Below are 14,360 nucleotides of genomic sequence, written 5' to 3'. Positions count from 1 at the left end.
CCTATCAACACGCTAAAAACAACCCAAATGTCTATGACTATGGATTAGCTAATTAAATTACGGTACACTGATAAGATGGAAATCTGTGCATCTATTAAAAAAAAGACTGAAGGAGATCTCCATGTACCAAAACTGGGGCAACGGGACTCAAAATAAATTAAGTAAAAAAAAGCAAGTACAGAAGAGGGCATTAAGAATCATCTCTTGGGTAAGGGTGGTAAGAATATAAATAAATGTATTGCTTGCACATGGATAAAGAAATTCTGATGGATACAATAAATGCTAATAGCAATGGTTACTCTTCTGAGATGATGATAAATAGAAACTATCTGCTGTCTGTCTGACTTTTAAAATTTTGTTAACCACATTTAATCTATTCAAATAATTCTTTTTTAATTGGCCTTCAAACTGGAAATGCAAATAAAGTTGTAATTTAAGAAACTGCTACTTCTTATTACTATTTAGGATGCTGTATTCTAACACCCATGTATGTATATTAAGTTAAAAATTAAACAACTCATTATCCCTTCACTAGTTTGACGGATCAAATTCAACAAAATGGAGAGGTTGCTTATAGAGCTATGTTAATAAACTCCTAAAATCAAAGTTATCTTCAAGTTTTTATAGACAGAAATGAAATTCTACTGTTTTCTACCCAAAAGTATGCATTTTTCAGAGTTGTAAATTTTGTTAAAAACCACATAAAAACTAGCCTTTCCCATAAAAATGGTACGTACTTCCCTGACAAATGCTGCATCATTCATAACACCACTGTTTTACAATTCCCATTAGCAAAGATAAAAATAATAAGCAACTCTAGAGCAATAACCTGTCAATCGTAGCTACTATTCTATAACTGGTGCTACTACAGTCTTACCCTTTAGACCAACTCTGCTGCAAAATATGCTTTCCCTCTGTATTCTACAACTTTACACTTTGGTTAGAGAAATTGAGGACAAAAAATAACAGTAAAAACTGAAAAGGAGGGAAGAGGAGACTTATATTTAAAATTCCAAATATTAGAACTGCTTGAAAAATAGAATTTCCTATGATGATTTCAAAGGGTGGTTATATCAGCTAAGTAGAAAGGAAAAAAATTAGAGCATCATTTTTTCTAGTGAAAAACTACATGAAAAGTTGTTCGACATAACTATATACCTCAGATCCCTAAAGAACAATTTTCTAAGCATTTCTAAGCAGCACTGATTCTGACTAATAAAACTACACTAAGACATTTTCTTAAATGCTGAACTTTGAATTATGACAGCACAAGCTGTCAAAATACTTTTTTTTAAAAACGAATGCAAACTGAAACAATTTGGTTTCTGACCAACTTTTACACTGTATTAAAAATTTAGAAAAGTGTGGCCCATGTTAAGTGTTAACATTATCCTTACCCTACCGACTGGGCAGGGCACAGAAGTGTATGGCTCTTTTAGGCACCCCTATAATATTCCTGCTGCCAAAACAGACACAAAAGGCGAGCAGTGAACTGTGGGAAGGCCATGGCACCAGAAGTCAACCAACAGTCCCATGCCAAGCAGGCATTATGCAAAATAAATGAAAGTAGAATGATAACTTTGTATTTGTTGAGAAGAAAAGATAGGCATTCAACAGTGCTGAGATTACTGCTAATATTACATACAAGGGCTAATACCAAATTGAGTGGACTTGAGAAGAAGCAGTTAAAATACAACAAAAACTTACATTATCTAACATGTGAGATTATATTAGAAAAAAGTTTAAAACATTTAATTGCTTACATTGCTATATTTCCTATATTATTCTATCATAACCACCCCTCTTCCAAAACATAATAACTCCATGGTGCATCTTTACTGTCAAATACTATGCGGCAGTTATAAATCTCTTTACATGACATGGAAATATTTCCAAGTTGTATTGTTAAGTGAAATAAGTCTCGGGTTTTCAGTGTCAAAAAAACAAAAATAAATAACAAAAGAAAACTTTCCATGTGTACGTATATAACTATGTAAATTAATTTTTAAAATAAGACTACGTAGTAAACACTGTTCACCTTCAGAAGGCTTAACAGGTGATTTTCACTCTATATAATTCTATCCTGTTTACAGCTTTTTAAAAAACATAATATGAACCAATAGCCATGAATCAAAAACTATTATAAGAAACAAGGGGGACTTGCCTGGTGGTCCAGGGGTTAAGACTCCGTGCTCCCAACACAGGGGTCCCAGGTTCAATCCCTGGTCAGGGAACTAGATCCCACATGCCCCAACTAAGAGCCCACATGCCACAAGTAAAGATCCGGAACACCACAACAAAGATCCCGCATTCCACAACTAAGACCTGGTGCAGCCAAATAAATAAATAAATAAATATTTTTTTTAAAAAAAGAAAAAAGAAAAGAAAGGAAAACAAGGAAGTAACCTAACTTAAGTTTCTGTCACTAAGAATCTTACTAAAATAAAATAGGTAAACAACAAGGACCTACAGTATAGCACAGGGCACTATACTCAATACCATGTAATAAGCTATAATGGAAAAGAATCTGAAAAAGAAAAAAAAAAAAATATATATATATATATATGAACTACTTTGCTGTACACCAGAAACTAACACAACATTGTAAATCAACTATACTTCAATTTAAAAAAAAAAAAAAGGATCTTGCTAAAGAGCAGACTTGGGAATTATACATGTTTGTCCAATATAGTGCTATATTCAATTCAAGTAATTTCTGGAAAAATCAAGACAAGTGGGCCTCAAAATGTCATTCATATTCCTTTTGCAAGCTGAATTTTGTTACACTGCAAGTATTAATTAGAAAACTTTACCTTTCTTGAAGCATGGATGTCAAAAAATGGCTTATTTCTGACACGAAATGGTTCCTGTGTTTTGTCAATGAGCCCCGTCTTCATTTTTTCATGTCGAGGATTTATTATTTCTCGTTCTATACACTGCAGACGAATATTAAAATCACAATCTCCAACCGGCTGTGCCTGAATTAAACAAGACAATTGTTTAAATTTCAACACTAAAAACTATTTTATCAGCATAATTATCAGGCTGATACACTATACATAGCAGTCTATATAAACAGCATCCTTTGGAGTTGCCCAGTGTATAGCATGAACAACCATACATGCCAGCCCTGATAATTAATTTGACTAATGACAGAAGCATACCTAAACATGCAAAAGCACACACATACACAGTTACTTATTTTAATTATAAATATATAAAAGAGTATGGGAAAATGGTATAAATCTCCTCAAATATAAATTGATCCAAAGTTTTCACATCTGAATTAAAGTATTAATATACTCACTAATCATTTTTATTATTTACATGAATTAGTAAAACCTGTGTAAAAACTAAAATCCACATAGTCAGGAAAGTACAAGCAAACAACACACCAAAATAAGCAAAAAAGTCACCTATAATGTTTTTTGTTCTTTAAAGTGCTAACACTTTATAGCCTTCAAGAAGTAGAAGATATTTATTAAACAAATACATTCTCAACTCTGAAAACTAATATAGAAAAGGTTAATATGATATATTCAAAAACAAAAGTTTTCTTCTTCCCCCATATGTATATATACAGTATATATATTATGGTATATATATATGGTTTGAACCATGAAATAAAAAGCACATGTATACTTTTGTATGAGCTGAGGGTAGAGGCTTGTCCTCTCCTAATGGTATATACAAATACAGCTATAACATATCACCTGGGTGACAGCAGTGGTCCGGATTAGCAGCATCACCTCAACGGTATATCAAGTACCCTTTTCTTTATTCTGCAATTGGACACACTTCTATGCATTTTTCCCATCTTTTCTGCCTTCTTCCTCTTCTCTAATCTATATCACTCAACCTAACATTTTACCCAACCTACTGTTTACAAAGGGGTGGCAACACTTGCTTAATCTGTGAACATTAAATATGCCTCAAGGATGACTTTTTCTCAACTTTGGAAGGATGACAATTTTGATACTCGGCAAAGAATAAGGAGCAAGACAAGTGAGCAAGAGCTAGGTATAAGGTAGAGTATGTTCCCTTTACATAAAGGCATACAACTGTTTGTAAAGGGTATTTACTGAAGAAATGTTAGTTAGTAAATAACCACACAGTCCATGTGCAAACTATTCCATGTCACCTATGTCATCAACAAGGTTGAAAAACCTAAAATGTTAGGCTTATTTATTAGATGAATTGAGACCCCTATAAAATTAAAGTGAAACAAGCAAGCCCTCTTTTTAAGAAATAAAATTAAAACTCTAAAAATTGTTAAAAAAAATTGTAAGTAGTCTAAATTCCCTCCTAGATACTCTTCACTTTAAAATTCACCAAAACAACTAGAATAGATTGAAATCAAGTTCACCTTCAAATCTGTGTTGCCTATCATAAAGGAAGCTCCTGATAGATAGGTGTTGAATCGTTGAGAATAGACTACAGGAAGTGCTCAATAACTACTGACTAACTGGCCTCCCTGTTTTGAGTTCTTTCTCACTTCAAAACACTATCCACGCTGCCAGTGGAGTTATCCTTCAAAACAATAAAAATATGATCATATCATTACCGTAACTAAAACCCTTCAGTAGTGTCCTATTATATACAGAACAAAGAACTAAGCTAAAATGCCTTATTCAAGTAATCTGGGCTCCTACCCACTAATCCGTTCTCATTTCCTGCTATGTCTCACATCTCACCATACATCAAGTACACTAAAAACCATCTAATGCTCCTGACTTCTAAGGCTCACTCCTTCAAAATTAATCTGTATCACTTTCTCTGTCTACAAGTCCACACTTCAAATAACTCAAGTATACCCAGGGTAAGCTGGAATATTCTCACCTCTCTGGTACCTCTCATATATTTCTATATCTTTGACATTATACTTATGATACTATTATAATATTTCTTTACATTTACATCCCCATTCATAAGACCAGTGGTCTGCAAATTTCTTGTTTGTTTGTTTCTTTTGACCGTACAGCATGCGGGATCTTAGTTCGCCGACCGGGGATCAAACCCATGCCCCCTGTAGTGGCAGTGTGGAGTCCTAACCACTGGACCGCCAGGGAAGTCCCTGCAAATTTCTTTTCATTTTGTATCCAATCTAAACACATATCCCAACAATTGTGTATAATATATGCATATTAATTTTTAATAAATTGCATACATGCACAACTGTTTAATATGTTATAAAACAGACAAAAATTGAATAATAGATCAAGAATAAACAGGAGCTCTCCAATTTCTTTCCAAATTCCAATGAACTGCTGTGGAAGTAGCCTCCTTTGGAGGTCACGGCACTAAATTATAAACTCCCTGGAAGGCAAGAAATTATGTACTATTCTTCTGGGCATACTCAATACCTAGACTAATACTTGACATATAAAAAATTATCAATGAAATTCTTGCTGTACAAAATAATAAACTAAGGAACTGAAAAGTTTTAAACAATTATTTCAAAAAATTTTTTTCTAATAGTGACCTTGATTTGATGATTCAAAATAAACAAAGTGGTTAACCATCAATGAAAGCTCCACAGTAAATTAAAGAATTAAATATATAACACTTTCAATTATAAATATATCTTATTATCAGAAATGTGAAAAACTGTGACTTAAAAAACCAATGAAATAGTTACTCCCTCTTGCGAGAGCACCGGAATCACAATTAACTGCTGAACAATCATCAACAGGAAGACACTGGAACTCACCAAAAGAAGATACCCCACATCCAAAGACAAAGGAGAAGCCACAGTGAGACGGTAGGAGGGGCGCAATCACAATATAATCAAATCCCATAACTGCTGGGTGGGTTACTCACAAACTGGAGAACACTTATACCACTGAAGTCCACCCACTGGAGTGAAGGTTCTGAGTCCCACGTCAGGCTTCCCAACCTGGGGGTCTGGCAACAGGAGGAGGAATTCCTAGAGAATCAGACTTTGAAGGCTAGCGGGACTTGATTGCAGAACTTCGACAAGACTGGGAGAAACAGAGACTCCACTCTTGGAGGGCACACACAAAATAGTGTGCGCATCGGGACCCAGGGGAAGGAGCAGTGACCCCATAGGAGACTGAACCAGACCTACCTGCTGGTATTGGAGGGTCTCTTGCAGAGGCAGGGGGTGGCTGGGGCTCAACATGGGGACAAGGACACTGGCAGCAGAAGTTCTGGGAAGTACTCCTTGGTGCAAGCCCTCCCAGAGTCCGCCATTAGCCCCACCAAAGAGCTGGGTAGGCTCCAGTGTTGGGTCACCTCAGGCAAAACAAGCAACAGGGAGGGAACCCAGCCCCACCCATCAGCAGTCAAGTGGATAAAAGTTTTACTGAGCTCTACCCACCAGAGCAACACCCAGCTCTACCCACCACCAGTCCCTCCCATTAGGAAACCTGCACAAGCCTCTTAGACAGCCTCATCCACCAGAGGGCAGACAGAAGCAAGAAGAACTACAATCCTGCAGCCTGTAGAACAAAAACCACATTCACAGAAAGACAGACAAGATGAAAAGGCAGAGGGTTATGTACCAGATGAAGGAACAAGATAAAACGCCAGAAAAACAACTAAATGAAGTGGAGATAGGAAACCTTCCCGAAAAAGAATTCAGAATCATGATAATGAAGATGATCCGGGATCTCAGAAAAAGAATGGAGGCAAAGATCGAGAAGATGGAAAAAAAAGTTTAACAAAGACCTAGAAGAATTAAAGAACGAACAAAGAGAGATGAACAAAACAATAACTGAAATGAAAAATACACTAGAAGGAATCAATAGCAGAGTAACTGAGGCAGAAGAACGGATAAGTGACCTGAAAGACAGAATGGTGGAATTCACTGCTGTGGAAGAGAATAAAGAAAAAAGATTGAAAAGAAATGAAGACAGCCTAAGAGACCTCTGGGACAACATTAAACACAACAACATTCACGTTATAGGGGTCCCAGAAGGAGAGAGAAAGGACCCGAGAAAATACATGAAGAGATTACAGTCAAAAACATAACTAACATGGGAAAGGAAACAGCCACCCAAGTCCAGGAAGCCCAGAGAGTCCCAGGCAGGATAAACCCAAGGAGAAACACGCCGAGACACATAATAATGAAATTCGCAGAAATTAAAGACAAAGAAAAAATACTGAAAGCAGCATGGGGAAAACAACAAATAACATACAAGGGAACTCCCATAAGGTTAACAGCTGATTTCTCGGCAGAAATTCTACAAGCAAGAAGGGAGTGGCATGATATACTTAAAGTGATGAAAGGGAAGAAGCTACAACCAAGATTACTCCACCCGGCAAGGATCTCATTCAGATTCGATGGAGAAATCAAAATCTTCACAGACAAGCAAAAGCTAAGAGAATTCAGCACCACCAAACCAGCTCTACAACAAATGCTAAAGGAACTTCTCTAAGTGGGAAACACAAGAGAGGAAAAGGACCTACAAAAACAAACCCAAAACATTAAGAAAGTGGTCATAGGAACATACGTAGCAATAATTACCTTAAACGTGAATGGATTAAATGCTCCAACCAAAAGACACAGGCTTGCTGAATGGATACAAAAGCAAGACCCATATATATGCTGTCTACAAGAGACCCACTTCAGATCTAGGGACACATACAGACTGAAAGTGAGGGGATGGAAAAAGATATTCCATGCAAATGGAAATCAAAAGAAAGCTGGAGTAGCAATACTCATATCAGATAAAATAGACTTTAAAATAAAGAATGTTACAAGAGACAAGGAAGGACACTACATAATGATCAAGGGATCAATCCAAGAAGAAGATATAACAATTATAAATATATATGCCCCAACAAAGGAGCACCTCAATACATAAGGCAACTGCTAACAGCTATAGAAGAGGAAATAGACAGTAACACAATAATAGTGGGGGACTTTAACACCTCACTTACACCAATGGACAGATCATCCAAACAGAAAATTAATAAGGAAACACAAGCTTTAAATGACACAATAGACCAGATAGATTTAATTGATATTTATAGGACCTTCCATCCAAAAACAGCAGATTACACTTTCTTCTCAAGTGCACACGGAACATTCTCCAGGATGGATCACACCTTGGGTCACAAATCAAGCCTCAGTAAATTTAAGAAAATCGAAATCATATCAAGCATCTTTTCTGCCCACAACGCTATGACATTAGAAATCAATTACATGGAAAAAACATAAAAAACACAAACACATGGAGGCTAAACAATACGTTATTAAATAACCAAGAGATCACTGAAGAAATCAAAGAGGAAATCAAAAAACACCTAGAGACAAATGACAAAGAAAATACGACGATCCAAAACCTATAGGATGCAGCAAAAGCAGTTCTAAGAAGGAAGTTTATAGCAATACAAGCCTACCTCAAAAAACAAGAAAAATCTCAAATAAACAATCTAACCTTACACCTAAAGGAACTAGAGAAAGAAGAACATACAAAACCCAAAGTTAGTAGAAGGAAAAAAATCATAAAGATCAGAGCAGAAATAAATGAAATAGAAACAAAGAAAACAATAGCAAAGATCAATAAAACTAAAAGCTAGTTCTTTCAGAAGATAAACAAAACTGATAAACCATTCTCCAGACTCATCAAGAAAAAGAGGGAGAGACTCAAATCAATAAAATTAGAAATGAAAAAGGAGAAGTTGCAACAGACACTGCAGAAATACAAAGCATCCTAAGAGACTACTACAAGCAACTCTATGCCAATAAAATCGACAACCTGGAAGAAATGGACAAATTCTTAGAAAGGTATAACCTTCCAAGACTGAACCAGGAAGAAACAGAAAATATGAACAGACCAATCACAAGTAATGAAATTGAAACTGTGATTAAAAACCTTACAAGAAACAAAAGTCCAGGACCAGATGGCTTCACAGGTGAATTCTATCAAACATTTAGAGAAGAGCTAACACCTATCTTTCTCAAACTCTACCAAAATATATCAGAGGGAGGAACGCTCCCTAATTCATTCTATGAGGCCACCATCACCCTGATACCAAAACCAGACAAAGATACTACAAAAAAAGAAAATTACAGACCAATATCACTGATGAATATAGATGCAAAAATCCTCAACAAAATACTAGCAAACAGAATCCAACAACACATTAAAAGGATCATACACCATGATCAAGTAGGATTTATCCCAGGGATGCAAGGATTCTTCAATATATGCAAATCAATAAACGTGATACACCATATTAACAAATTGAAGAAGAAAAACCATATGATCATCTCAATAGATGCAGAAAAAGCTTTTGACAAAATTCAACACCTATTTATGATAAAAACTCTCCAGAAAGTGGTCATAGAGGGAACCTACCTCAACATAATAAAGGCCATATATGACAAACCCACAGCAAATATCATTCTCAATGGTGAAAAACTGAAAGCATTTCCTCTAAGATCAGGAAAAAGACAACGATGTCCACTCTCGCCACTATTATTCAACATAGTTTTGAAAGTTTTAGCCACGGCAATCAGAGAAGAAAAAGAAATAAAAGGAATCCAAATGGTAAAAGAAGAAGTAAAACTGTCACTGTTTGCAGACGACATGATACTATACACAGAGAATCCTAAAGATGCCACCAGAAAACTACTAGAGCTAATCAGTGAATTTGGTAAAGTTGCAGGATACAAAATTAATGCACAGAAATCTCTTGCATTCCTATACACTAATGATGAAAAATCTGAAAGAGAAATTAAGAAAACACTCTCATTTACCACTGCAACAAAAAGAATAAAATACCTAGAAATAAACCTACCTAGGGAGAGAAAAGACCTGTATGCAGAAAACTATAAGACACTGATGAAAGAAATTAAAGATGATACAAACAGATGGAGAGATATACCATGTTCTTGGATTGGAAGAATCAATATTGTGAAAATGACTATACTACCCAAAGCAATCTAGAGATTCAATGCAATCCCTATCAAATTACCAATGGCATTTTTTACAGAACTAGAACAAACAATTTCACAATTTGTATGAAGACACAAAGACCCCGAATAGCCAAAGCAGTCTTGAGAAAGAAAAACGGAGCTGGAGGAATCAGGCTCCCTGACTTCAGACTATACTACAAAGCTACTGTAATCAAGACAGTATGGTATGGGCACAAAAACAGAAATACAGATCAATGGAACAGAATAGAAAGCCCAGAGATAAACCCACGCACCTATGGTCAACTACTCTATGACAAAGGAGGCAAGGATCTACAATGGAGAAAAGACAGCCTCTTAAATAAGTGGTGCTGGGAAAACTGGACAGCTACATGTAAAAGAATGAAATTAGAACACTCCCTAACACCATACACAAAAATAAACCCAAAATGGATTAGATACCTAAATGTAAGACCGGACACTATAAAACTCTTAGAGGAAAACATAGGAAGAACACTCTTTGACATAAATCACAGCAAGATCTTTTGTGATCCACCTCCTAGAGTAATGTAAATAAAAACAAAAATAAACAAATGGGACCTAATGCAACTTAAAAGCTTTTGCACAGCAAAGGAAACCATAAACAAGACGAAAGACAACCCTCAGAATGGGAGAAAATATTTGCCAACGAATCAACGGACAAAGGATTAATCTCCAAAATATATAAACAGCGCATGCAGCTCAATATCAAAAAAACAAACAACCCAATCCAAAAATGGCAGAAGACCTAAATAGACATTTCTCCAAAGAGGACATACAGATGGCCAAGAAGCACATGAAAACCTGCTCAACATCACTAATTATTAGAGAAATGCAAATCAAAACTACAATGAGGTACCATTCTCACACCAGTAAGAATGGGCGTCATCAGAAAATCTACAAACAACAAATGCTGGAGAGGGTGTGGAGAAAAGAGAACCCTCTTGCACTGGTGGTGGGAATGTAAATTGATACAGCCACTATGGAGAACAGTATGGAGGTTCCTTAAAAAACTAAAAATAAAATTACCATATGATCCAGCAATCCCACTACTGGGCATATACCCAGAGAAATCCATAATTCAAAAAGACACATGCACCCCACTGCTCACTGCAGCACTATTTACAATAGCCAGGTCATGGAAGCAACCTAAATGCCCATCGACAGACAAATGGATAAAGAAGATGTGGTACATATATACAATGGAATATTACTCAGCCATTAAAAGGAACGAAATTGGGTCATTTGTTGAGACATGGATGGATCTAGAGACTGTCATACAGAGTGAAGTAAGTCAGAAAGAGAAAAACAAATATCACATATTAACGCATATATGTGGAACCTAGAAAAATGGTACAGATGAACCGGTTTGCAGGGCAGAAATAGAGACATAGATGTAAAGAACAAACGTATGGACACCAAGGGGGGAAAGTGGCGGGGGGCCGTGGTGGTGGTGTGATGAATTGGGAGATTGGGATTGACATGTATACACTAATATGTATAAAATGGATAACTAATAAGAACCTGCTGTATAAAAAAATAAATAAAATAAAATTCAAAAATGCAGAAAAAAAATTAAAATTTTAAAAATCAATGAAATATAGCAACAGGTACTCAATAAATTCTTACTGAATGAATGATTATAGACCAAGAGGTGAAAAGCATGAATTAATCATTTTTACAGGAAAATATGGTTGAATCTCCTAAACAAGACACAAAAGCACAAACTTTGAGATCTAGTGAGCTGGATTTCATTAAAATGAAAAACTTCTGTGAATCAATAGATATTAATATGGAAAACATATTGTTTGCCACATATATAACTAAGAAAGGATTAGAATCCATAAAAGATAGCTATTAGAAGATTATTCAAACTTGCAATTAAATCACAAAAGAAAAATTCAAACAAGTAAAAATAAACATGAAATATGCTTAACTTCATTAGTAACCGGAAAGCAAACTAAAACAATCCAATTGGCAAAGATCTTAAAGTCTGATAATACCAACTGTGGTAAAGTGGTACAACTACTTCTGAGGGGAATTTAGCAACACAACAAAAAACTGAAGTCGCCAATTTAATCAGAATCTCCATGACGTAGGGATGAGGGATTGGCTTTTTAAAACGCTTCCTAGGTGATTGTATCCCAAGAATGAGAACTATCCTAGAGAAACCTGGACATACACACACAATAAAAAGTATATAAAACTGTTCCATGCAATAGTAGTATAACAGCAAAATATGGAAACCCAAATGTCCATCAAATGGAAAAAAGATAAACTCTGTTTATTTATACAATGTAATAAAATACTAATTAAAGTGAGTGAACTAAACCTGTATGTATTAACACAAATAAATCTCAACAACAACAACAAAAATCTCAACAAAATAAGGTGGCTCAAATGTTGGGTACCATAGTACAGTAGTACAATGACATTTATATAACACTAGAAACCCTGCAAAAGAATACACCACATATATCTTATAGATCTACACATAGGTAGTAAAGGTATTAAAAACACTCATGGGAATAATAAACATCAAATTCAGGGTGGAAGCTGCTTCTGGATAAGACGGTCAAGAATGGAATGAGAGAGGTGTGCACAAGAAACTCCTACTAAATCTGTAATGATTTATTCCTTACTGAAAGGAAAGTGGAGTAAAAATGACAATGCTAAACTTCAACAAATCTGGAGGTCAGTACATGAGTATGCCTAACACTATATTTGTGCATGCTGAAATTTTTCATATTTTTTAAAAGAATTAGAAGGCTGTTGTCTCAGGCAAAGCTCCCAGACTAAGAAGTGAACCTGCACTGGAACAATATTAAAGTGGAGTTTGTTATCAAGAGGCAAAGGAGACAGTGTACCCCCATTCACAAAGAAACAAGACCAACTCCATCCTTTACATCTCGTTACGGGCCAATGAACATTATTCCAATATCTGTAATGAGAATAAATCAATTCTGGAACACCTTACTCTTGAGGAATATAGTGGTCACAGACAGAACAAAAATAAAACTTGATTTCTGACTGAGTTTCTTAAATTTGAAACTCTGAAATATAGAAATTCAACAAAAAAATGAGATACATACATTGAACATTTCCAGGAAAAAATAATCTGGATAAATGCAATCCTGAATCTTAATACTGCAATTTAAAATGTATACCTCTAAAAAAGCACTTTTTAAAAGCCTTGTTATAAATCTTCAAAACCTTATAACTTAACACTTTTAATTCCAGAAATCTTAATTGCTTTCAGTCTGCTTTGAATACTAAGTGATTATGCAGTTTGAATAACACGTCTAGAGGAATGATTATACCTTTTCATGGATATACACTACTGAAAGAACTTCTTGCATTTACAGAAGTCATCTTGTACTGCCTAAATAATTCAGTCATTCATACTATAATTAAACATTAACAGGAAAACAGATTCTTGATGAGTCTAACATTGTAGGAAATGGGTAGAGAATATAATTCCTATTTTTTTAATCTATTTACAACAGGCAATTTTATATTTTGTTTTTAAGTTTCCTGCATGTACTCATGAATAACATATTTGCGCCTCCATGTTACACAGTCAACACTCATAGTCAGTTTCTCTCTGTTTTTTTTTGTTTTTTTTTAAGTGACAGACTAATAAAATTTGAAGACTTTTTAATCAAGTACAGGATAACTAAAATTGAGAATTTTCCATTTTACAAAATGCTGTCTTATTTTATCACAATTAAACATTTTTCCTTACTCACTTGAAGTTCCTAAAGAATCCAAAGACAAAGAAATGTGCTAAATATTAGGCAACAAAGAGAAAGAAAAGATGTAAAAGTATTAATAAGGTATCAAATGGGTAATTTGAAAGAGTCATCATTGTGCTTTCCTACTATCTCTAAGGCAGTAGCACGTTTTATTTGTTAAAAACTAATCATTATCTCAGTGACATTTTTATTTTATAAATTATAAAAGGTACTTACATTGAATTTAATTATGTCATATATCAAGTATCTAGGAACAGCCTGTCCATTTACTCTGTCAATAATCATTTCCTTTAAAGAGAAAAGAAGGTAAGTTTATTCATACTTTAAGAGCAATTTCTTTAGTTTGATTAAAATATAACATTCACACAGAAAGTACATAAATCATAAATATACAACTTGATGAAATTTCAAAGTGAACACACTTCTACACAGATCAAATCAATAGACTGTCAGCACCACAAAAAACCGCACCATGAATTTATTCTGTATTGCAATAAAATCATATGACAATATCTCCTCATTTTTTATATTTGAATTACTATTCTACATTTTATGTTTGAATTACTAAGCAACTATTAGGATAAAGAAACTACAAATTTTAAATTCTAAATATCAGCAACATTTAAAAATTAATTTTACTAAATCATTATTGCTTTAAATTCTGTTGTATGCCAATTGCT

The 14,360-nt window shown here is 34.7% G+C and overlaps 1 protein-coding gene across 2 annotated transcripts in view; it reads right to left on the bottom strand.

Moving 5' to 3' along the window:
- RNGTT (RNA guanylyltransferase and 5'-phosphatase) overlaps window positions 1-14,360 on the bottom strand; it is a 234,513-nt gene that overhangs the window by 144,654 nt on the left and 75,499 nt on the right. For both annotated transcript variants that reach the window (XM_061206736.1, XM_061206737.1), the window contains exons 10-11: window positions 13,897-13,968; window positions 2,814-2,978 (exon numbers count right to left, since the gene is read on the bottom strand). In XM_061206736.1, coding sequence (XP_061062719.1) covers window positions 2,814-2,978; window positions 13,897-13,968 — 237 coding nt within the window. The remainder of the gene's footprint in view (window positions 1-2,813; window positions 2,979-13,896; window positions 13,969-14,360) is intronic.

This window comes from Eubalaena glacialis, chromosome 12 (genome assembly GCF_028564815.1).
Source record: "Eubalaena glacialis isolate mEubGla1 chromosome 12, mEubGla1.1.hap2.+ XY, whole genome shotgun sequence".
NCBI lineage: Eukaryota > Metazoa > Chordata > Mammalia > Artiodactyla > Balaenidae > Eubalaena > Eubalaena glacialis.
This window is presented reverse-complemented; position numbering and strand designations above follow the sequence as displayed.